The sequence below is a fragment of the Vulpes vulpes genome, unplaced genomic scaffold (genome assembly GCF_048418805.1).
Source record: "Vulpes vulpes isolate BD-2025 unplaced genomic scaffold, VulVul3 u000000644, whole genome shotgun sequence".
Classification (NCBI taxonomy): domain Eukaryota; kingdom Metazoa; phylum Chordata; class Mammalia; order Carnivora; family Canidae; genus Vulpes; species Vulpes vulpes.
Genome location: NW_027325787.1, coordinates 1,360,741 through 1,386,246, shown reverse-complemented (window position 1 = coordinate 1,386,246; position 25,506 = coordinate 1,360,741). Strand labels below are relative to the sequence as shown.

Sequence of the window (25,506 nt, the reverse complement as noted above, 5' to 3'; positions counted from 1 at the left end):
TTTTACTTTCTTATAGAAATGACATTATTGTTTTATAGGCAGTTGACTGGTGGAGTTTAGGTGTTCTAATGTATGAGTTACTAACTGGAGCCTCTCCTTTCACTGTCGATGGCGAGAAAAATTCCCAAGCTGAGATATCTAGGTAAGACTTAACAAAATAAAATAAATGTATTGTTTTCTCAAAGGAACTTATCAAATTTCTGAAATTAAGGCTGATAGAAAAGATAATTTTTTAAATGAGGATAGACAAAATAGTGTTCAAATGGTAAATTTCCGTTTATATTCATATAGAATGTAGATATATAACATTTACATTTCTTTATATTTTATATGCCCATTTAGATCTTAATTCTTCTCAAAAGGATAGTGTCAAAATGTCTGTGTGCTCCAAAGCACTTCTTATATTGTCTTTACCTAGTACATCACATATTGAGAAGTGTCTTTGTTGGACACTTTTTTCCCACTGTATGCTGAATGTAAGTCCTTTGCAAATAAAGAAACAGTACTGATATTTTCAACTCATGGATATATAGGCTCAATAGAAGCAAACACCATAAAATCACCTCCTGTAGGATATCGTAGTAGCATTATCCTATTCTTTTCTTCATAGCAGCTGTCACAATTGCAGTGTTACATTTGTGTTCATAGTTATTTGATTAAGTCTGTCCCACTAGATTGTAAGCTCTGTGAGAGCAAGGAGCACGTCTGGCTTTGGTCTTCAGGGCAGTGTGTTCATGTGCCAGCACAGTGCTTACCATGCAGAACTCAATAAATATTTTTGGAATGAAATGAGTTAATGAACAAATAAACAAACAGTGTTAAAACATTATACTAATTACTAGTTATGTTTTTGTCCTGTTTTTACTTGAATTTTTTAACTCTGAGAACAGATTTGACATTAAAAATTAAAAATTGAGACTTCCACTTCTTACCAAGATGGAATAACAGGGACTGGATTAACTTTCCTGCCTGAAACAGTTTTTAAAATGAGCCAAATACATGAAACACCAGTATTGAAGACACTGAACATCTAGCAGTGAAGGCCAATGAAACGAAAATCAATGAGGTGAGCCCTCTGATTGCCCAGCTGACAGCCTTAGAGAGTAGCCAGGCTGCCGGGCAGGGAGGGGATGCATAGGCAGAGTTGAGGTTGATCTAGAATTCTGGGAAGCCCTGGGCAGCTAGCGCTTGCAGGGCAGAGTCAGAAAGAGGTTTGGAGACTTGCAGAAGGTACCCCCTAGGGTATTCGATGAAGGTACTGATAAGCACACCTGTGTGAGAGAGCTGCTCAGGATAGTTCAGATGTGATTTCTCTCTAAACTGATCTCTAGATTCAACACAATCCCAACCCCAAGTAGGCTTTGGTTTTCCCGTAGGAGTTGACAACCTAAAATTCATAGAGGTACACGGAAGACCTAGAATAGTCAAATCGCCTTTGAAAAAGTAGACCAAAGTTGATTTCTGGGTTTATAAGCTACAATATTTAAGACACTGGGGTGTTCATATCAAGATAGACAAATCATCAGTGAACTAGAATAGAAAGCCCAGAAACTGTTTAGATAGAGATAGAGGCAACTGGTTTTGTTTTTGTTTTTACAAACGTGCAAAGTCAGTTTGGTGGAGAAAACATAGTCTTTTCAACAAATGCTAGAACCACTGTCATATGGGGAGAAGAAATAAACTTCAATAAATACTTCAAAGAAAAATTAAAAATAAATCATAGACCTAAATGTAAAATCTAAAACTACAACATTTCTGGAAGAAAACATAAAGGAAAATCTTTGTGACCTTGGGTTAGGCAAAGATTTCTTAGATACAACACCAAAAGTGCAGTCCATAAAAGAAAATACTGGTGAATTGGACTTCATCAAAAGTATGTGCACTCTTTGAAGGAAACCAAGAGAGTGGAGAGACAAGCCACAGACTGGGAGAAAATGGCAGATCCTGCATTTGATAGAGGACTGGTGTCTAGAATACATAAGGAAGTATCAAAATTCAAGGGGGGAAACATTCTCCCCTTGAAAAATTCTGAAAATTCTCCATTTTGAGAAATGGGCAAAAGATTTTAACAGCTCACCAGAGAAGATCTATGAGTGGCAAATAAGCACGTGAAAAGATGACCAAAATCATTAGTCTTTAGGGAAATGCAGACTAAACCACAGTGGAGATGCCACTGTGTACTCACTGGAGTGGCTACAAATAAAGAGCCGGACTGTGGCAGGGTTCTCTAGAGGAACAAAACCATTCGGGTTTATGTAGGTAGAGCCAGCACTAGAACTCTCTTCTATATATAAATTTATTTATTTTGTTGTATTATAAGGAGTATAATAACCACACACACACACACACACACACATATATATATATATGTATTACAAGGAATTGGCTCCCATGATTATGGATTCTCAGAAGTCCTAGGATCTGCCACTTGCAAGCCAGAGACCCGGTCCTGAGAATAAGAGGAACCTGTGGGTATAAATCCCAGTCTAATGGCAGAAGATCAGCATCCTTTATTAAGCAGGCAGACAGCAAGGGTGGAATCCTCTCTTCCTCTGCTTTTTTTTTTTTCCTATTCAGGCCCTCAAGGGATTAGTTGTTGCCTCCCCACTGGGGAAGAGGATTCTACTTTACTGAGTCCACCAATTCAGATGTTAATTTCATTGGGAAACACCCTCACCGACCCACCCAGAAGCAGTGTTAAATTTGGGCAACCTTTAGCCCAGTCAGGTGACACTGCAGATTAACCATCATAAATCCACCCCTTGTCAGTTTGGCAGCCAAGCACATCTCCTTAAATTGTATTTAATCTCCAAATAAAAACAATAACAAGGTCATAATTATACCAAACATGATATTCCTATCCTGCATACAATAGGAAATGCACCAACCCCTTACATAAAAAATTAACAATCTTAATGCCAATCTTAATGCCACACATCTTACATAATAAAGGAATAAGAGAGGAAAGACAAAGACATATTGTAATATATTAAAATGATTTATGCACACATATTCCCACACAGGTATATTCGTAACAAAATACGGAGGAAATACAGCGATTTCTGTAATGGTTTTGGGATGGTGGGTGGTATTTATAACTACCTTCTTCCACTACCCGCTCTGTATTCCCTTTGTCTTCAGCAAGTACCTTGTGGAATGATCCAGTCAGTCATTCCTGAAGAATCTGGGCCTTTAGTTCTCCTGCCTGGATTGGGTTGTTAGAGTTTTCAGTTGACCTTAATCATAGGACATGGTAATACTAATAGATTCTCTAAGGGATCTGCTGTATTTCTGGCACTCTTCCTTACTTTCAGTGTGGAGTAAGTAGTCTAATTTCCCCTCGGTGGTGAGGATCCATCACCCCAGCCAGCACCAGAACTCCCTTCTTTGCCTATTGATTCAGGAGGTGACCCCAAAGTGGCTGGGTGGCTGTCTTAATTTCCAACTCAGTGGACTCATTTATTGTTTGTCTCTTGGTTGATGCATTCCTTTGCCTAGAACTAAGACTTCTAGGCTAGCGCAGCATAAAGTCATGGGAACAGGAAGCAAACATTTTGCCAGTGAGTCACTGGGGAGTAATAGTGAGTGGTGCAACTCTCAACTCCACCTCATGATTTCTGGGTCTGTGAATCCTGGTATGGGAGAAACAGCACCATGCATTGGATGTGGATTCAGAGCATTTACAGCCTCCTGGAGAACCTTCCTAGAGCCCTGCAACATTTTGTTGCCTAGCTAACACTGTAACTGTCTCTTCAAAAAGCCATTCCACTGTCCTGTCAAGCCACCTGCTTCAAGATGGTGGAGAACTTGGTAAGACCAGTGAAATCCATGAGCATGGGCCCACTGCTACATTTCTTTTGCTGTGAAGAGAGTTCCTTGATTAGAAGCCATGCTGCATAGAATACGATGACAGTGCATAAAGCATTTCTTAAATCCACAGATGGTAGTTTTGGCAAAAGCACTGCATGCAGGGAAAGCAAATCCATGTCTATAGTAAGCATCTATTTCCAGTTAGAATGGAATATTGCCCCTTACATAATGGAAGCAGGCCCATGTAATCAACCTGTCACCATGTAACTCCCTGATCTCCCTGGGGATTGGTGCCATATTGGGCACTCAGTGTTGGTTTCTGCTGCTTGCCGATTGGGCACTCAGCAGTAGCCATAGCCCCGTCAGCCGTGGTGAACAGAAGTCCAGGTTGCTAGGCCCACACATAACATCTTTCCCTACCACCACAGCCACTTTGGTCATGGCCCACTGTGTGATAATAAGGTTGGACTGGAGAAAGAGACTAACTGGTATCTATAGAAGAGATCATCAAATCCTCCCTGCTGAGGTTACCCTTTGGTGAGCATCCACATGGAACACAAATATCTCTACCTTTTTCTCCTTCTATCCATATACCTCTTACTCAGATATCTTTGGCAACCAAACTTGCTTGTCACCAGTATTCTAATCTTCCGAGTCCTTGACCATCCAGCCAAACCATTGGCCACTGCCCATCAGTCATTAAAATATTGCATATCTGGCCATTTCTCCTTCCAAGCAAAATGAACATCCAAGTCCTGTCTGCTGGGAAGGTTTCCCTTCACCATGTCCTTTAGGGATGTGCCAGAAGGTTGCTGTCCTGCTTCAGCTGTCCCCTTGTGGGTAGTGCCTGCAGATGATGTGGAATGATCTGTAAACAAGGCCTGAGTCTTCTCTTCCTCTGTCCCCCATCATAGGGAACAACCCATGAAGCCATAGATAAAGGCTAGGAGACAGAAGTGGGCATCTGGGTTGCTTTTTCATGTAACTCTCTGGTGCCTTCGTGACCTAGTCAGGCACCATGTGATGATGGAGTGCTGCTGACAGATAATACCTATGGGTATCTCAGGTTTCATGGAATTTGGGAACCCATAGTTAAGTGTCTAGTCTCTGTTTAGGCCCAAGAGCAGACCAAGAGCTGTTTCTTAAAAGGAGAGTAGTTATCTGCAGAACATAACACGGTTTTGCTCCAAAATCCTAAGGGTTTATACTGTAAATCACCACTAGGGGCCTGCCAGAGGTTCCAGAAGCATCCCTATTTACCACTGACATGTCAGGCACTATGGAATCTGCTGGAACATAGATCCAGGTGGCAGAGCAGCTTGGACAGCAGCCTGGACCTGTTGCAGAGCTTTCTCTTGTTCTGGGCCCCATTCAACAGCGGCTTCTCGGTCACTTGATAAACAGGCTGGAGTCATACTCCCAAATGAGGAATGTATGACCTCCAAAATCCAAAGATTGTTCCTCTTTTTAGTTGTAGGTGGGGTCAGATGCAACAAATTATCCTTCACTTTGGAAATAGTGTCCCATACCCCTGGAGCCCTAGACATCTCTCACCTAGAAGATCCCTGATTTTTAGTTAGACTTATTTTCTACCCTCTGACCTACACATGTCTTCCCAGTCTAGAATAGTTGCTGCTACTTGCTTACGAGGTCCAATCAGCATCAGGTCATCAGTATAAGAGATCAGTGTGATGAAGAAGAGAAAGACAATCAGGAGCTTCACAAAGTAATTTCTGACATTGGCCAGAGAGTTGAAATACCCCTGACAGAGGACATAAGAGTACATCGCTGGCCTTGGGAGCCGAAAGCAACTCCTTTCCATGGGCCTTATGGACAGTGGTGGAGAAAAAAGGCATGTGCCAGATGAATAGCTGTGTGCCAGGGTGGTGGTAATTTGTTCAAGCAATGAAACCGCATCTGGTATAGCACTGCTGTTGAAGTCCACACCTAGTTAACTTCATGGTACTCCAGTGTCCTCTCCAGATCCATCTGTCTTCTGTACAGGCCAATATGCAAGGGGTGGGTGGGAATCACCACTCCTACATCTTTCAAGTCTCTGATAGTGGCACTAACCTCTGCAGTCCCCCAGGAACTCGATCTTACTTTTGGTTTGACTATTTCCCTAGGTGGAGGCAGTTCTAAAGGGTTCCATTTTTGCCTTTCCCACTATTACTGTCTTCAGTCCATAGGTCAGGGAACCAGTATGAGGATTGTGCCAGCTGCTAAGTATGTCTCCTCCAATTATGCGTTCTGGAACTAGGGAGAAAACCACAGGTTGGAGTCAGGGTCCCACTGAAGCCACCAAGAGATGGAGGTGAAACTCCATGGGTCACCTAACCTCCAGAAGCCCTTTTTCTGACTGGTGGGCCACATGATGTTTGGGACTCCTGGAATAAGTGTCACTTTAGAGCCAGAATCCAGTAGTCCCCAGAAAATCTGGTTTCCTTTTCGTCAATGAACAGTTCCTCCAGTAAGAAGCCATAGTCCCCTTTGGGGAAGGCTGGGAGAAAGATTCACAGTATAAAATTTCAGGGTCCTTAAGTCAACCCACCTTCCCCTTCATTCAGGAGGTTCTGGGGTATGTAAACTGCTCAAGGGTGGGAGTTGATGGCCAGTTTACTAAGGGAAGGCAGAGGAGATGACAAAGGGATACCAGCAACTTTTGGATGGTGGTTGTGTATGTTCCTTTCTTTGGTCATAGCAGTGATTTCACAGGCGTATACATCTTTCAGAACTTACCAAAGCATGCACTTTGTATGTGGGAAGTTTATCCTATATCAGTTTTACTTTAATAAAACTTAAAATTTTCTAAACATACCTATTACAGGACAGATTAGGAAGGAAATAATTTCTCACTATTCCAGTTTATTTAACTCCAAAGTGATCAGTAATATTTCTTGTTAAAATCATAAAGTCATACCTGTCATCAAAATTTTTAAAAATATGACTTTGCTTATTTTAAATGGGCCTCTTAACAGTTTGAAAATGCCTCAGAATTATAGGAGACCTTGGTGATGGCCTTAAGAATTTGGGTCCCTTTGAAAGTTCATTCCTGTCATGGTGACAGGTGCGAAGGGGGCAGCCTTAACCTGGTGGTGTTCACTAGTGCCTCCTCGTACTGATTCCCCACTCTGATTCCACGTCCCCAAGCATTCTCTTCAGTTTTCCTTTCCTCCGTGGATCTGCCTGCAGGGAGGTAATATATTGCTGACTGGGACAACAGAAGTATTCTGCTGAACCAAGTGATGTTCAAATTTAAATTGCTTTTATTGCCTTTCGATTAGTCATTTGGCATTCTGGTTTTAGAAGGAGAAAGAGCCTGAATCAGCGTGCTTGAAATCTTAAAAGTTAGAACATATTTTCCAAGAACTTAAGTAGGATTCTTTCCCTTTAATCAATTAATTATCCATTTTATCAGGTTGTTAACAATTTTGTTTAAAGCTTAGTGTTAACCTGTGATTTCATGGGGGGTTTTTTGTTGTTGTTACTGAAGTTTGTAATAGTATAATAATTCAGTTATCCTACACTACCTTTTCCTTTCTAGGTAATCATTCTGATTGTCTTTCCTAGTATAAAGTCATTCATAGTCTGTTCTTTTAAAATTATGCACCATTCAATATATGTATATGTACAGTGGTATATTATTATTCAGCCATTAGAGAGGATGAAATTTTGGCCATTTGGGACAATGTGGTTGGACCTAGAGGTACTATGCTATGTGAAATAATTCAAAGAAAGAAAGACAAATACTGTATAATTTCACTTATATGTAGAATCTAAAAAGCTAAACAAAGAAGCAAACAAACATACAAAAAAAGCAGAAACAGACCCATAAATACAAAAAACAAATTGATGGTTTGGGGTAGGGTATAGAACAGGCAAAAACAGATGAAGGGAATTGGGAGATACAGGCTTCCAGTGATGGAATGAGTGAGTCTTGGGGATAAGAGGTATAGCACGGGGAATATGGGCAGTGGTGCAGGAATAGTGTGTGGTGACCTGTAGCCACACTTGTGATGAGCAGAACATAACATACAGACTGGGGGAATCACTGTCCTGCACACCTGAAACTCATTGTGCCAACTCTACTTCAATTAAAAAAAAGAAAAAAACGCCGTAAATTTAAAAAGTGAAAGAAAAGGTACCATTCTGATAAATGTATTATTATATTGTCCTTTGTCTTAATTAGCGAAGGGCTCTTTTCACCGTTGAATTCTTCCGTTCCTTCATTTTTGTGATCTTCCCTGAATGCCACATACTTCCCAGAGCTTTGACCTGGGGAGCTCCAAAATAACATCTTGCCCGATGCTGTTGTTCATAGGTCGCCTACAACCAGAACAAGAATGTTTTTCTGGTAAATCAAATTTTAAAATATAATAAGAAATGAGAAGGAGAGGAAGATTTTCTCTGTGCTATGAGACTCCTTCAAGCAGGTGTGAGCAGTCCTCTCCCTTCTGTGGGAGTGCCGGCATCGCGCGGGTGGCACATCGTGTAAGGCATTTGCAGGGGAGCCCTTTCCGTGACTGAACACCTTCAGGTGTATAAAATCATGCCCCCTTGACATCATCTGAAATCTGCGTCCTCTAAGCTCTGCATGGCAACCCTTGTCCCATCCTCTAAAGAACACAGACCGATTCCATTGTTTCTTCCAGACATTGACAGGGATTTGCGGATCATTTTATCTAAGGTAAAGCTTTTGTTAGCTTTTCCGAGTCTCTGTCTTCTTTTTGTTTCACTTATGCAGCATGTGCTTTTCTTACTTGTGTGTCTCCCACTAGCTTTTACTCCCTGTCTGCGTAGAACTTCTCTTGGGCCCTGGGTTATGGCTGCGTGGGGAGGTGACCCCCCCCCCCCCCCCGCCCCAGGTCTCCATCAATTCTTCTGGCTGCCCCTTGTCCTTCCTGGGGCTTTGCAGTCCATGACAGTTGACTACCGTGTCCTCACCTGAGAGTCAGTTTGTAGGGGTTCTGTTTACAGTCCTTCATCATCTCTAATGGGGTTGTTTCTCTGACTTTGAAATGTAGAAAATATTTGCCATGAGATGTTCATTTGGCATTTCACAGCCCACCAGTAAAATATGCTTCATTGATGTGTCTCACTGTACTGTCGTAAGCATGATACTGTATAAACTCAGGTCTCCGCATTATCAAAATGATAATCATATTTGCTGGACATTTTAGGTCAGGGTAGGCCACATCCATTCTGTTTCCTGTTTTTGGGTGGCCTGTGAGCTAAGAATGGTCTTTATATTCCACTTTACATTCTTAAGTGATTGAAAAAGTCAAAAGATGAACAGTATTTTATGACATGTGTATATGATATGAAATTTGAGTTTCACTGTCTGCCAGTAAAATTTTATTAGGACACAGCCACACGCGTGCATTGGGGTATCATCTCCGGCTGCTTTTGGGGCCACCGCAGCAGAGGTGAATTGCTGCCCTAGAGACTACATAGCTTACAAAGCCGAAAATATTTATCATCTGGCCTTATATTCGTTATTCTTTATCCATTGCTAAGTAACAAACTGCCTCAAAACTCAACGGCTTAAAACAACACACATGAACTATCTCAGAGTCTCTGTGCGTGACGAAGCTGGGCACAGCTTAGCTAAACCCTCTACTTCTAGGTCACTCACAGGCTGCAATAAGAGTGGCCGGGCTGTAGTTCTTTCAAGGCTCATCTGGGAAAAGATCTACTTCCAGCACAGTGGCTGTTGCCAGGATCAGTTTCTTTGGGCCATTGCACTGAGGGCCCCTACTTCTTAGCTGGCTGCCACCCTCCGTTCCTTACCAGGAAGGCCTATTTGACATGGCCACTTGCTTCCTCAAAGCATGCAGGCTAGAAGGGGACGGAGAGTCTCCAGGAGGCTGGACTCTTTGGTAACCTAGTCATGAAAGTGGCACCTATCACCCCTACTGACAGCATTGTTTATAGGAAAGTCACCAGGTTGGGGGCGCCTGGGTGGCTAAGTCAGTTAGGCGTCCAACTCTTGATTTCAGTTCAGGTGGTGATCTCAAGAGTTGTGAGGCATTGGACCCCACATTCAACATGAAGACTGCTTAAGATTTTCTCTCCCTCTGCCCCTCCTGCCCGTGCACTCTCTCTCTCTAAAATAATAAATAAATAAATCTTTAAAAAAGAAGAAAGAAAAAGAGGAAAAAGTCAGTAGACCCTTTGTACACCTGAGGGGAAGGAAATACATAAGGAGGTTAATGTGAATATAAGGAGACCGTGATCACTGGAGACTGAGATGTCTGCCTACCGTGGGTCCTTACAAGAGGTTTGCTGACCTCTGGGCTAGGTAACCGACTTACTATTGTCCCCCCCGAGGAGTGTCTCTCTTTATGTAATTACTGTAGTATATTGATTTTGGGTGTCAAACTATAGTCTTCTAGGGCAAAATTAAAATAGTTCTGTTGGATTCTTTTATTTTATCCATGTTGATTACTCAGTAACACCTTGAATTAGCTCATTTATATATTTTTTTAGAGTTTCTGCCTTTAGATGGCTTGCTTTTAGAGTTTTGCATAGAATAACTATAACAAGCATCATTATTTCTTACTGTTTTAAGAGATCATTTTCCCCCCTTGGCTTTTGTAGCTTTCTTATATTTTTATGATAAAATCCTTTATCAGCATATTTTGTAAAGCCTTCCTGATTCCCAATGTGCTGTTTGTTTTTTTCTTTCTTCCTCATCTTAGGTATTTTTGTGCCCAATAGCAGCATCTGTGTTTCTTGAGGGGTTTTTTTGACGAATTACCCCCAAATCCATAAACATTCCTCACAATAACTTTTCATCTACACGTTCTTCCTCCACATGACACCATTGCAACAGCTACAGTGTAGAGTCCAGTGATAGGAGGGGTGTAGCAAGGAGGGGAGCAGGGTGGAAGTGACCCTGCCCTCAGTACTCATGTTCCTCAGCTTTCTATCTTCTTTCAGCATCCTTTAGCTCAGTTTATTCCTGCTTCCCTTGCATGACATGTGGGGATGGAGCTGAATCACACTGTATCATTAATTTGCCCTCCAAAGCACTCTCTAGAGGGTTGGAGGGCTTAGAGCCCTGACTAAAGCATAGGAATACTCCTGCCAGCCGTGAAGAGGGCCCTACAGAGGCGCTCTCAGAATGGTCAGCATTTTGGGTGCCTCTCCTTAGTCTGTCAGGGCTCCCGCTGAGACCCAACCTTCTGTTGTTCCAGCCAGGCCCCATGTAGACACGTCACTGCCACCTCTGAGTCCTACCTCAGCCAGCTTCCCACTGGTCCCATCAACCTGACATCAAAAAGGTCAGCCTTGGCCATCCTGGGAGAGGTTATGGACGTGGCCTTCTGCATTTATAACTCCTTTCTGGAGGAATCTTACTGTTCCTTATATACTTGTGGTTTGCTATGATGGCCTCCCCACTACGGCCTCATCCTTCTGGATGATAAGTTTGGCTCTGTGCTCTAGCTCTTTGCTCTAACTCTGGCTCTTTTCTGTTTAGCAGTCTATTTGAAATTCTTTGCATCTCACTCTGCTGTTGACTCAGTACTGCCTTTGCTTACTGTCATGTGCAGCGTCTTGACCCCAGGGAACCCCCAAGGTGTGGTTCTCCAGCCTCTCCTATCCCATTCATCTCGCCCATTTTTTAAGGAAAGGTTCTCTGACAGAGATAGTGAAGTGAGTGAAGTAAAAGCCTTTTGAGCATCATCTGGGTCACAGAGAAAAAGCAGAAAGGAAGAGGGGCAGGGATGAGGTGTGCCAAAAACCATAGCCCGTGTAGTGGGGTCCCAGCTTTTGCCCAAACCGCACCTACCCTGCAATTAAGACACATTCAGGCGTGGCTGATAAAGTGGCCTAGTATACCCACTGGGTGGATGAGAGTGCAAGGCTCCTGCCCAGGCAGAGCAGCTCAGTTCTCAGAGGGCTTAGCCCTCAGAGGGAGGTAGGGGGCAAGTCTGCGTCCTATCCATCACTTCCAGGGAGAAAATGCTATACGTTGAAAAGAAAAGAAACCTCTTTTACCAAAATCTTTACAAGCTCCTGCACACATCTTGACTTCCCCGAGCCTCACAAGGAAGAAAAGAAATGCCCTCTCTTGTGCACCAGAAGCCATGGCAGGAGTGAGCACCCTTCAGGTGGCTTGTGGGGCATAAGAAGGCAAGGGAATGCTGAGAGGTGATAAGGAGGAAGAGTATCTATAGCTCACATAGGATGTGCCCTGGGGGCCTTGGGGATTACTGGTTGAGAGTGTGTGAGTGGAGTTACAGATTTTGCAGGAGTAGTAAAGAATCTTGTTTGATTATTCTCACTGGCGAGGTCCAGGGAAATACACGGTGGGTCAAGGAAGAATGCAGTAACAGCCAAAGGGGAGCCTCCCCTCCTGGCAGCCAGTGTGTCAGAGCGGCCACGCTCCTGTGCACCAGCCCCACTGAGGGCCCGGCTCATCAGGGCACAGCTCTGCACCAGTTTCTGGGCTGAGAAGTCACATCCACGGCTTCCTGGAAGCCTCACAGCCTGGAAAACAGGTAGCTCTGTGTGCTTGCTTTATGGATGAAGAAACCGAGCTTATCCTCCTCAGGACTCAGAGCCACTGGGAGCTGGAACTGGGGTCACATACAAAGTGACTCCTGAAAAGTTGCTTCGTGCTCTCCCGTGGCTCACACCTGATTCTATGCTGCTGGGTTTTTTTTCCCTAGTGAGGTGGATGCTTACTGCAGATAAGGGGTTGGGAAGTACTGGCCCGCAGACAACTGGGGGACTGATTCCATTCATCTCTGGAATATGTGCTGAGTTATTTTTACCTCTTAAGGCAGAAGAGAAATCCACAGGCAGAGTTCTTGTCCTAAGAAGGCTTCCACACTGCTTGGGGAAATATGGAATAAATATGACAATTCATGATACCAGGGAGTTTTGATAGATATTTGAGTGGTAAGATGAATGCCACGGAAGTGCAAAGGCAGCATGGACCCTTGGGGACTGGGAGTGTCAAGGAAGCAGTCACTCAGGATGGAGAGACCGCATGGGCCAGGCCAGGAGGACCAACAGGGTTTTGGAGGCTGAAGGATGCCTTGCAGATGGTGGGAAATAGCCACAGGATCCTGTTCTCGGGAGGCTCAAGACTTGCTGGCCTCCTAGCCCTGCTTGTGTGCTGTTCTCCATGAGCCTGTGATCTTGTAAATTAAGTTCATTTTATTGTTCCTATTCTAAAAGCAATGTTCACTATAGTGTGAGATGTGCAGGTAGTGTAAAATGTGCATGATAACACCCACAGACAAACACTGCTGATATTTTTATATATTTCCTTTTAGCCTTTTATATCCATAGGACATTGTACTCATACTAGACATACAATTTCCTATTTTCCAGTTTTCGCTTAAAGTTATATGCATTCCCAATTACAGGCTCTCTGTAAATGACATTTTGCAAGGGCTGTGTAACATACCATTGAACAGATATACCAGAGTCTTCCTCACTATTCAGAGTAAGTGAAGTTGGCTGAAAACTTCTAACTCAGGCAGGCATATGAGCAATCCTGTAATTCTGGGATGAAATGGGAGCCAGGAAGTGAAAATTAACAATATTAAATCACGAAATAGGAACTTTGGAGGACAAATAGAAATAAACAACCCAAGAGAAAACATGCTATCTGCAAAAATGTTATCTGCAGGCATCTGTTGCAACTGGGGAAGAAAGATTCTGAGTGAGCAAGATATCATGAATAAAAAACAATCAGACATTTATTCATTCAAGAAGTATTTGTTGAGGGTTGGCTGTGTGCTAAGCAATGCTCTAGGCCCTGGAGGGGGGCCTCCCCCTGGAGGGGGGAGGGGCAGCAGTGAACAAAATTGCTTTTTAAAAAAAAAAAAATCCAAAAAAATTAAAATTTAAAAAGGAATCCCTGCTCCCTTAGAGCTTACATTTTAGTTGGGAGAAATAAGTAATTGGCAAATAAATATATAATAGCCTTTAAATTCCATGAAGAAACAAGAAAGGAGAAGGACGAAGAGGTTGGGTATTTCATCAGGATGGTTAGAGAAAGCTGCGCTGATACAGTGACACTTGAACAGAGACTTTAGTAGAGGGACAGGTGAGCATTACCCATTGTTCTAACAACATTGTTGAGACAGCTCCTTGGAGTTATGCATTAGTGAACATATGACATGTGAAATTTCATAGGCTCATTGCTTCCACCTCATTATGAAAATGTTACACCTATTAGAGTGCATACCCACCTGCCGGCCGCTGCCGTGATCCTACTGTGACTGTTTTACTATCCCTGCTTGCTCTGTGTCTACCCATCCATTCATCTTGCTTCCGTCATAGTTTTAACTTTTAGTCTTGGTGTTTGCACCCTTTAATCTATACATTCTTAAGCTAATCAGTTGTGAATTTCTTTTACCACAGCAGTTTTCAGAAACTCAGCAGTCATGCATAGAAATGTTACATTCATTTTTATATTATAGATATCAGTGTTATTTAATTTTTCTTTTTTCATGTAATTCCTCAATCCATTTGGAGTTTATTTTGGGTGGTGTTATAAGTCAAGGGTCTTGTTTTGTTATTTCCCAAATAGCTGGTTTCCTCAACACGTTTGTCAAACAGTGTGGCATTTCCTATGTTGGCTGGTCCCTTTTCAAAAACAGTACAAGTTTGTGGATGTGCCTAGATATTTTTCATAGTCTCTTTTCATTTGATTTGGCTGTTGATTTATTTTGCTAGCACCTCAGTTTTACAATTTTGTTTTGTAATATTTTTTAACATGTAGTTAGACAAAACTTTCCCAGTTACTTTATTTTCTAAAATCGTCTTAGCTGGGTTATTTGCTTATTCTTGAAAAAAAAATTAAAATCATCTTATGTTCTAAAATACCTGCTTAAAATTTTAATTTGTATATATATTTCTTGCTTTTTTGAAAGGAATCTTGCCTCATCTTTAAAACAGATAATAATAGCTGCCTTTGAGAGGGTTGGTGTATGGATTAAATGCTAACAAACACAAGACATGTTTACCATGATATATCAGCTCAGAGCCTGTTTTGATTTTACAGAGAGCTCTAACATTTATTTGGGCCCTACCCCATTGCAGTTCACTTCTAGAGTTTCCCAGGTTCCCTTTGAAGCTTAAAAAAAAAAAAAGCTCTGGGCTGCTATGAATTCTGAAATCAAGCACATTTGAAGAGGTGAAGTGACAGCAACACCCGAGAAAGTCTCCCTGCCCTTGTTGCAGGACGTTCCTGCACAGTCATGGTCACGACTGGACAGGCATGGATGGGCCTCCTCTCCCCGCATCCCCCCTCCACAGGACCTGCATTGTTCGGGCCTTCAGATTGGCCTTCGCTGTCACAGGTCACGAGGCTGGAATCCGGCACCAGGCTTCCTTCGCTTTCTAAGGCACAGGTCAGGAAACAGCATGTCAGCGTGACAGCACCAAACACATCTTCCTCCGCGATCCTTCCAGTCACCTCGGCCTGGCTTCCAGCCCACAGACGACACACTCAGCCACGAGTGAGGAGACCACGTGGGTGGCTGTAAACACCCCAGCCTGGGAAGCTCAGCACAGAAGCTGTGTCTTAAAAGTCCCCTGTGCACCATTTCTAAGCGCTCTTCCAACCCCACCCCCCTCCCCCCATTCAAGGACATCCTTGGGGTAAGAGATAACACCCAGAAGCTTGTGCTCTCCGAGTTTTAAATAGTCCTGCCGCTCACTCCTCTCAGGGTAACTTCGCAGTGACCAGGCCCCGCTGTCCTTCACGTTTCCCCGGCCCTGTATGGTTTGAAGGAAACAGTATGAGAGGAAGGTAGGTCCGAGATCATCTTCCCCTGGAGAAAACACTTGAGCCTGCCGGGGAGCTTTCTCCTCACCACCCCACCTCCATTTCTGGTCCTCGCCCTGGCCCTCCGGGTCTCTGCAGGATCAGGCCTCAGAGCGTCTCCACGCCCCGAGGACACCCTGTGCCATTCTGTTCAGCGAAACAGCGGGAAGCCCGGAAGCTTTCCTGGGGCGGGATCTCCCCGGACCCCCGCTTTCACCCCGCAGGCTGGGGGGCTGCTCGCGGCTGCCCGCGGGGCCTCCTGCCACTGCTGCCCTGGGGAAAGAGCCGCTCCGGGCCGGCCGTGACCAGCGATTCTTCGTGTTCCCTCGTCAGCCCTGTTCTCAGAAATCCCTTCACGTTCCCTCCCCGTGTCTTCGGATGTGAGCCCCGCCACGTCCCAACCGAAAACTCGTCTTCCCGCGTGGGGCGTGTGCCCCACCCCTTGGTTGCCCACCGCTGCTGCGTGTGCCAGACCGCCGCGCCTCGTTGCACACGGGGCCTCCTGCCCCTCTCCCCAGTCTGGCACCTCATGGGCCACCCCCGTTTTCAGGTGTTCCCTGTTCTCTCCCTGTGCCTCCGGCTGTGGATGAGCCCGCCTTGGCCGAGATGATGGGCCGCGGCTTTCCCTGGCGCCGAGCAGACTTCCCGTACCTGCCATCGCCTCAGGGCTAGGACGGACGGACGTGCGGAATCGGGACCTCAGGACGGCGGCTCCAGGGCTTATTCCCAGACCCCGAGGCAGCAGACGTGACCGTCGGCAGCAGCGTGTCTAGTGCCCGATCCTGGCTGCAGAAAGCACATGAGAGGTGGAGGAGATGGGAGTCTGTGCCCTTTTTTCCCTCAGAAGCCGGACTGCCGGGGTCTCTCTCAGCCCCGCGTGCCTCAGCTGAGGAGAGGATCATCCGTGGTGCTGGACACGCTGCCGAGCAGTGAGCAATGGGTGGATACTGAGGAACCAAAAAGATCCAAGCACGCCGCTCTTCCCTTGTTCTGCCAACATTTTCTCAGAGCCCAGGGATGGAAGTGCAAGAAGTAGGATTAGGTTGGACACAAACAACACTGCTGGAATCTTCGGTCACAGATCACTGCTCACTTCCCTGATGCTCAGTGGCGGCTCCAGGGAGGGGGTGTATACAGTTGGCAGCGCCAGGTCAAGCTCTGCTACAGGTGCAGGGCCGAGCATGCACACCGTGCTTTCACTCACATAGGCGCCCTAATACCCGTTTAGGTTGAGGAGACCGCAGTATAAAGACGTTAATTAACTCTCCGAGGCACACAGCCAGCGTTTGAATTCGGTCCGGCTCCAGAGTCCATGTTCTTACCACACGACGCCGTCTCTTGCAAACGTGTTATCTGGTTTTGTTCCATAACAGTTATTAATATATTAGTGTGCACCAGGGAATCTTCTTCCAAATAAAGGAAGAACCACTTATCTCCATGTACACCATGTTATGCTTTTTTTTTCTTTAAAGATTTTACTTATTTATTCATGAGAGACACACACACACAGAGAGAGAGAGAGAGAGAGAGAGGCAGAGACACAGGCAGAGGGAGAAGCAGGCCCCATACAGGGAGCCTGACGTGGGACTCGATCCCGGGTCTCCAGCATCACGCTGCAGGCTGAAGGCGGCGCTAAACCACTGAGCCACCCGGGTTGCCCCACATTACGCTTCTTGATTTCCACCTGTCCCCTTCGTTACTCTTTCTCACTATTGATCTGCCTTTTAACAGGGGCAAAGGTACATTTGGTTGGATTGATTACTTTCATGCCCTTAGGATAAATCCAAACATTTCATCGAGACACTGGGTTTTCTTAATTTTTTACCTTCCATAATAAATAGTAGACAATATCTTTGAGTTCCCTATAGGGCTTGCCTGCCTGCTTTATAGGAGCAGATAATGAAGCAGGTTCTTTCACGCCATGAAAAGCCCCAGGTCCGGTGCTCGTGTTAAGATATTAGGAGTGGAGCCATGTCCAGGTGGCTCTGACTCTCCCTGCCTTGGCCTGCCGTCCCTCCCCATTCCTGCTGAGCCTGCTGTTCACTGGCTCACAGGGAGGAGAAGAGAGGCCAGTATGGTTGCAATTGCTTTTATGCTTTCAAATCTGAGTGCTGGATTGACTTCCCTGAGTTCATTAGGAGTTGTTTCCATTGGGGAATCTTCCATCAGAATCGAGTCCACAGATGGGAAGTCTAATCTGTCCTGAGCCTTCACATTCTTTTTTTCCAGTTAAATATTTGGGGTGGTGGCTTCCCATTAGGAGTGACTTATACTGAAAAATGATGCAACGCTTTGTTTCTGCTTATTTAAGTTTCAGAAATTTGATTTCATGGTATCTTGCTTTAAATACCCTTGCTCCGTTTTTCACTTCTAGTTCAATTTCAAAGTGTGTTGCATGATACTTGTTTTATTAAGAATACTGTCACTATAACTTCATCCTCTGGTTGTTTTAATAGCAAGTTTTATCTGCCTACAGGAGAATATTAAAAAGTGAGCCTCCATATCCTCAAGAAATGAGTGCTTTAGCTAAAGACCTAATTCAGCGTCTTTTGATGAAAGATCCCAAAAAAAGATTGGGATGTGGTCCACGTGATGCGGATGAAATCAAAGAACATCTCTTTTTTCAGGTGAAATGTACTGAACAGATGGTTTTGTATGCCCTGCTATTTGCAGGGGGCTTGGCATTCTTGGTGAAATGAGTGAACATGGTCCCTTTTGGAAATCTTTGCTCCCTATTTTCACATACATTGCACCTTTTTTTTTTTTTTTTTAAGTGACAGGGACCCTGGAGGAATCCAAGGATCAGAATTCTACTGGGAGATGCCTAAAAGTGTTTTTCTCCCTAAATGAAGTGAGAATAGGGAGGACCATAATCGCATTAAGTCTTCCATATGCTTATTGGTTCCAGTTTTAAGTATTGGTTTCTATTTACAATCTTGAAATTCAGGCATATGGTCCGAAGAGGCTTTTATTTTTTACTTTGTTCATGAGCCATTTCCACCAATGTATTCCACCTTTTAGAAAGTGATTTCATTTTTTTCTTCTTTTCTCTGGAGTGATCTCAGACAATTAAAAATCTGCCTTTTTCTCAGTTACATATCTGCAACATAGAGTTTTTTTTTTTTTTTTTGCATATTCTGAAAAAGCCTAATGAGACCATTCCACAGAGCACCAATACATCTGCTCAATTTAGTAACAACAACAACAACAACAACAACAAAAAACCCTCCAAAATTTGAGATTAACTGGGGGGGGGGGGGGGGAGTCAAGTTGTCTAACTTGACTAGTTATTTTAGTCTACGTGGTCAGCCTGGGATGCCATGACCTCAGTTTTTAAAACCCTGAACTTACAAGCTTTATTTATTTATTTATTTATTTATTTATTTTATTTATTTATTTATTTATTTATTTATTTATTGAGAGAGAGGGAGGGAGGGAGCCTGCGCAAGCAGGGGATGAGGTGAAGAGGGGCAGAGGGAGAGAATCCTAAGCAGGCTCTATGCTCAGCACAGAACCCAGCTGGGGTCTCTATCTCAGGGCCCTGTGATCATGACCCAAGTTGAAGAGTCAGATGCTTAACCAGCTGAGCCACCCAGGTGCCCCATGAACTTAACGACTTTTAAATAATTTCATCACCTCAACAAACATGACCTCTAAATATTTATGGTCTAAAGGGACCATCCGAGTTTTATTTTTATTCTGTAAACTGAGTTTTTACAGTATTGTCACCAAAACAAACGAACATATAACAAAACAAAGAAAAAGCTCTGCTGTAGAGTAACCATTTATGTTATCTATTGTCTTTACATCTAGAAAAACAAATAATGGTTGAAAATAAGAACTACCTCTCTATATTTCTATACTCAAAAAAAGAACATCTGTCTCTCGGTTGCAACCTGTTTAAAAATAAATTACTGTGACCTTACAGATTCAGTAACAGAAATACATTTAGAATAAAATTAACTTGTCAGTGTATGCATTTCATAAATTAGCATGGCCTACAAAGATTAATATTTGAACAAACTATTTCAAATATGTTGTTGAGAAATCTGGCTCAAAATTTAACAATAAGGTAAAATTCAAGAAAGTACTCAAGCAAAATATCTGAATCATGTTTTCCTAGGGTCCTATTCTCTGTGACCCCCTCTATTTGTAAATATTACAGTATGTCTTTCATATGAGAGAAATTTCTCTCTTCTATAGCTTGGAATAGTAATTTTAGGCTATTTAATTGCCTTGCTTTTTAAACGACAAGGACACTTTAGGAAAAACCAGAATCCAACTTGTAAAGACCTAAATGGAGAGGAGGTGGAGAGGAGCATAATAGCATTCAATCTTTTACACACCAAACGTTCTCCTGCTAACAACATATTTCTTTAAATTACCCCTTTACTCTAATAGTTTCTCTTAATGTGTTTATAAATAGCCAAGCACAAATCATATGCTTGTAATGGAAAACATTACAGCCACCCAGAGGACAGAACACTAACTAGAAAAAATCAAGAGACTGACCCTTCCACTAGCTAATGTTTAAGTAAAAAGGTTATTTCTTGCTTCTGGGCTTCAGTTTCCATCTAGATCAAGTAAAGGAGATGAGCTAAATGATCTCTAAAGCCCACTCTAAGCTAGAAAAAAAAGAAAAAGTGAAGACCTGTAATCTAGTGATTTTTTTTTCTACATTGCCTCCACAAGAGGGCATAATAAAAACATTTTATGTTGGTTGATTAAACTTAACGACTGTCATCAACCGTCTCTGAAATCGAAATGTGTCTTACAGTGGATATCATAACCATTCCAGCTGGTAATGCCTTTTCTTCCTAAATGGTACATAAAGTAATGGTGTATCTCACTATCAGTGATGACATGTTAGATTTGAGGAAGTATGTTAATAGGATAGCTGTAGAATTCAATTCAATAAGTCTTGTCTGAGGTGGTTTTAAGTGACAGAAGGAGCATAAGTTAAATAGAGCACAGAGTTGAATTTGAGTACTCTAAAACATAGCGCATAGCAGTTTATCAGGCAGTGAGTGTCTGGCATGGGGGGAGAGGGGACCTGGATTATCCTATGGGGGAGAGAAGGAGCAGTATTTAAAAAGCTAGAATACAAGTTAAATGAGAAACAGATGATTACATTAGTATGATAGTACCATTTTCACTTAGAGACCTAAACAAGTGCATGATTTATAGTGAGTTTTTATTTTCTGATCTGTCCAGAGGACCAGGAGGGAAACCAAGTATAGGCAGAGAGTCACTCAACATTGCCTCTAGAAAACAGGAATATTCCTTTAGAATTAATATTCATATCCATAGAGCATTGAAAAGCCCTTTATTACAGTTCAGCTTTGTTTTGTTCTGGCCTCCTTTCTCAGGAGGGTCAGGACAAAAATAATTTTTCTGTTATCCCTAGGGTATCTCGGTGCCCCCCAGAGGACCCAGCAAGACCCCACAGTGACCAAGGGCAGTCTCATCTTTCAGCATTGGCTGGAGCAATCAACTGCAGTCAGAAAATGTGCTCATGCTTTAAAAAAATAAATAACCCACCACATTTCTAATTATTGATTCGCAATATGTGTACTTTCCGTATCAACCAATGAAAACCCGAATCTGTCCTTGTTATTCTTAGAAAATTCTCAGAAAACACTCCAACTTTGTTGGTTTCTACTTTGTACCAATTTTCTTTTCTCTGTTTTAGAAAATAAATTGGGATGATTTAGCCGCCAAAAAAGTGCCCGCGCCATTTAAGCCAGTCATCCGAGATGAATTAGATGTGAGTAACTTTGCAGAAGAGTTCACAGAGATGGATCCCACCTACTCCCCAGCAGCACTGCCCCAGAGCTCTGAGAGGCTGTTTCAGGTAATCTCCAAGAGTCTGTCCATGCACAGAGGCCATGTGTGCTCAGAAAAAAAAAAAAAAAAAAAAAGACTAATTTACCCATGAACATGTTCTTGGCATCTTAAAAGCAAGATTCTCTAATCTCTTCAAAATTATTAAACATAAAGATACTGCACATTATCAACTGAAGTTTATGGTCTGTTACATATTGGATATTATGTGTTTTTTTATATATAAAGAAGTGCTGATTTTTTTCCTTGAAATTTCATTTCTGTTCAGGCTCTTTTATAGAAAAATACAATGCTACTTTATTTTACCTCTATCCATACAAAATTTTCTGCAGTTCATAAAAAGTATTATCTGATTCTTTATCTTCAGCCAACAATCTTAACTGCTTTCCAACTCCTGAAAAAGATCTAGAAAAGATTTTATACTTAGAAAAAGATCTTTCTCAGACTTGCAGTAGCCTCACTGTCAAATGGCATCAGAGCTTTCCTTCTTGAGTCCCAGAAGGATCCCATTAGTATGGCCTCATCTGGTCACCTGGGCTGTGTCCCTGGCCCTTAATGACCCAAATGTCTAGTACATGGCTGGGCACATAGTAGATGTTCAAAAAAACATCCTTCGAACTAGTCAGTGTTCTAGCTTGAGCAGATTAATCATCTATCACGATGCCACTTTTGGTTCAGGCCATAATTCTACCATTTGATTTTATTTCCTTTCCAAAACTCAATTTAAAATTTGAGTCAAATTTAATAATTGAGTCAAACCATTGCTAACTTAGAAACTAACTGTAGTGAACCTTGCTACAAAACAATAGCCCTTGGACCACTTTGTCTAATGCCTTAAACTCTACCTTTTTGAGAAGTTAGTTGTGTTTTTATAAGCGAACTTTTATCAGCAATGCAAAAGAATCACAGCTGTGAGTCAGATACTGGGGGTGGATTAGGAAGTAAGGTTTTTCTGCCTTTAATTTTGAATTGGTTTAATTCTACCAGAAGATGGCATTATCTCCTTCTGAAAAGCATTTTTCTATTGATGTGAAATCACCTTGCATTTTAGATCACAAATAAAATGAGATTCATCTTAACACCTATTTGAATGTTTTTCATTCTTTTTTGTTGATTTAAGGAAAAAATTGCTACAGTTTGGTCTGTGCTAACCTGAAAAATTGCAAATCCTCATTCTTTACTCTTCCTTTTCTTTTGAAGGGCTATTCCTTTGTTGCTCCTTCCATTCTGTTCAAGCGTAATGCTGCTGTCATAGATCCTCTTCAGTTTCACACAGGAGTTGACCGTCCTGGAGTGACAAATGTTGCCAGGAGCGCGATGATGAAGGTATAGATGTGGTCAATGAGATGACATAGTTATGATTTAAATACCAACACCAATTAACATTGTCAAGGCCAGTGAACGTGAGACACTTACCATTTGACTAAGATGCAATTTTAAGAAATGAGTAAGTGGAAATAGCAGCATTTGCCCTAGAGAATTAGTCATATCAACTTCAGTGAACTCCTTTTTGCAATGATAGCAAATTATGTATCTTAAAAAGTTAGATAGATGAAAGTAGAAATGAGCTAAAGCAAGATGAATCTTAGAAGATTATAAATGTATCCCACACATATTTATTAACATTGATAATGTTCTTTTACCCACAATGTTATTTATCCCTTTGCATTCCTAGTATTTTCTGAAGTTAAGTGATGTTGGTTTCTTATCAGGACTCCCCCTTCTATCAGCACTATGACCTGGATCTGAAGGACAAGCCACTGGGAGAGGGAAGTTTTTCAATTTGTCGGAAGTGCATACACAAAAAAAGTAACCAAGCATTCGCAGTCAAAATAATCAGCAAAAGGTAGGACCATTTCTGGCATTCTTTTGTATGGACTCATCCTGGTCAATGAATTCTGTAAATTAGGATTTTTATTTTAAAAGCAGTGGTTTCTTGTAAGGCTTAAACCCATGGGTTTAGCCATTCAGCTCATTAGTTGATCCATTATCCTTCTGACTCTAATAGATGTTTGCTAGTAAAGTAATCCATTTGAGACATAAATCAGTGTGACAGGCTTTCGAGGTTACTGCGAGAACATTTTCTGTGGCGGTGGCAGTCAGACTTGCTCAGCAGCTGTTGCCGTGCCTAATAGTTATAGATTCGAGATTCTTTTTTTTTTTTTTTTCCTGAAATGACTTAGCAATTTGCTGGTAGCTTTGAGAGCCAGCTCATTGTTTTGGAAACACATTATTACCTCCATGATTATGTATTCTTATTACCAAAATGTCAGGGAAGTAAGACATCCATTTCTTCATATGATTGGCTCTCTTCTGACTCAGAAATAATCGTTGTCTCAGGGATAATGCATTATTTGTTCTGGTGGGTCATAGGACTCATTGCTGTCAGAAACCTCACCGTGAGACTTCAACAGTTACATTCCAAATACACAGTAAATAAACACAAAATTTGGATTGGGATCATCGGGACAAAAAAATTGGTGAAGAGGTGTGTATGTGGAGGCTAACTGCTTTTGTTTTGCAGGATGGAAGCCAATACTCAGAAAGAAATAACAGCTCTGAAGCTCTGTGAAGGACACCCCAATATTGTGAAGCTGCATGAAGTTTTTCATGATCAGGTATTTCACACTATTTTGCTGTGCAGACTGATTCCCATAGAGGGTTCTGTTTCCCACCAGTTTTGTCAGTGCTGCCAGGTCAGAGTCAGGGATGTGAATGTGACCCAGCCACTAGAGAGGGCAGAGAAACTTCTTACCCATCCTTCAATCCAGTGCATCCTTTCACGTCTGCTCTTCTCACTCAGGAGCGGGCGCACATGACATGGACGAAGGACGGCGGGCAGGGGCCAGTGGCAGTCTCACAAGCCGCTTGTCAACACTCCAGCAGCTACTCACCATAGTGTGATCACTGGACAGTTCTCAGGAGTCAATTAGTTATCAGCCCTCCCCTTTCTTTTCACTTCCAGAATAGACTTTAGAGAGTCTTAAACCTAACTAGTGCAAGCTGGAGAATAAAGATGAAGCAGGAGGGCAAACGTCCTCCCTCTCATAGTACTGCAGAGGGCATATTCTGCCCAGACCTCAGGGCAGGTCACACTGACCTGGTCCTGCTTTCCAACAGGAACCCTGTGCAGAAGCATGGAACTCTGCATGTGGGAGGAAGGCCACTGGATCAAGTCCATGTCTCCTCAGTCCCTCCATGGCCACCTTCCATGACAAAAATTGCTCCATTATAGTTACCTTCCTCCCCAGGACTGGGTGAGATGACACAGTCCCACTTGAGACAACATGCTGAGCAAAGGAGCCAAAACCAATCCTGGATGTGGCTTACCCTAACTTTACCAAAGAAGAAACAGACTCAGAAGGATCAGGAGCATCTAGCCGGGAAAACCTGGACTCTGGTCCTGGGCTGTCCCCACATGCTGCTGTAGCACCATGTCCTGGGCAGTCCATGGTCTGGTTCTCTACCATATACCCAAAGTTCCCAGAGTGCCATGGCCAGCAATGACACATCCTAACCACAGTGACTGCTGTCCTTTATTATTGCCTACCTTATGAGGTTCAGGTACCATAGGTTCCACATGTGTTATTCAGTCCTTAGAATAACTGAAACTCACAGAAGTTAAATAACAGGGTTTCACCGTTTGTAAGTGGTAATGCTGGTCTCTGAACCCAAGCATCCAGCTTCAGAACAAGCTTTTAATTACTCTGCTCTGCTGCCTAAGGGGAGGCAGAAGCATGGAGTAAGCACCCAAAGATGACATTATCATCTCCTGGCTCTTTGGTTCTCATAGACAGAAAAATGAGTATCTTGGAAGTGAGGACTTGGAGAAGTTGCTCTCCATGCTCCTCTACTGCCTCTACCGTGTTGGGCAATCCAGTTACAGTGGAGGTAACGAGTCCCCCATCCACTGGAGGTACTTAAAAAGAGTACATCATCAGTCATGGGATTGGAGGATGACCTTTGACCCTCCCCCTCTGATTTCGCACTTGTGCACACTTACGTCCCAGCAAGGCATTCAGTGTCTTATATTCAGGCAGATGTCAGATCTCAGGAAC

General features: G+C 42.8%; 1 protein-coding gene across 7 annotated transcripts in view; it reads left to right on the top strand.

Annotated features, from left to right (window-relative positions):
• RPS6KA5 (ribosomal protein S6 kinase A5) overlaps nucleotides 1–25,506 on the top strand; it is a 170,364-nt gene that overhangs the window by 126,184 nt on the left and 18,674 nt on the right. For 6 of the 7 annotated variants that reach the window (XM_025982535.2, XM_072745577.1, XM_072745576.1 and 3 more), the window contains 6 exons: nucleotides 39–142; nucleotides 18,081–18,231; nucleotides 21,297–21,458; nucleotides 22,649–22,774; nucleotides 23,161–23,294; nucleotides 23,973–24,066. In XM_025982535.2, the coding sequence (XP_025838320.1) occupies nucleotides 39–142; nucleotides 18,081–18,231; nucleotides 21,297–21,458; nucleotides 22,649–22,774; nucleotides 23,161–23,294; nucleotides 23,973–24,066 (771 nt within the window). Of the gene's footprint in view, nucleotides 1–38; nucleotides 143–15,495; nucleotides 15,590–16,154; nucleotides 18,232–21,296; nucleotides 21,459–22,648; nucleotides 22,775–23,160; nucleotides 23,295–23,972; nucleotides 24,067–25,506 lie in introns of those variants that run through there. The other variant, XM_072745579.1, reaches the window with a different exon arrangement.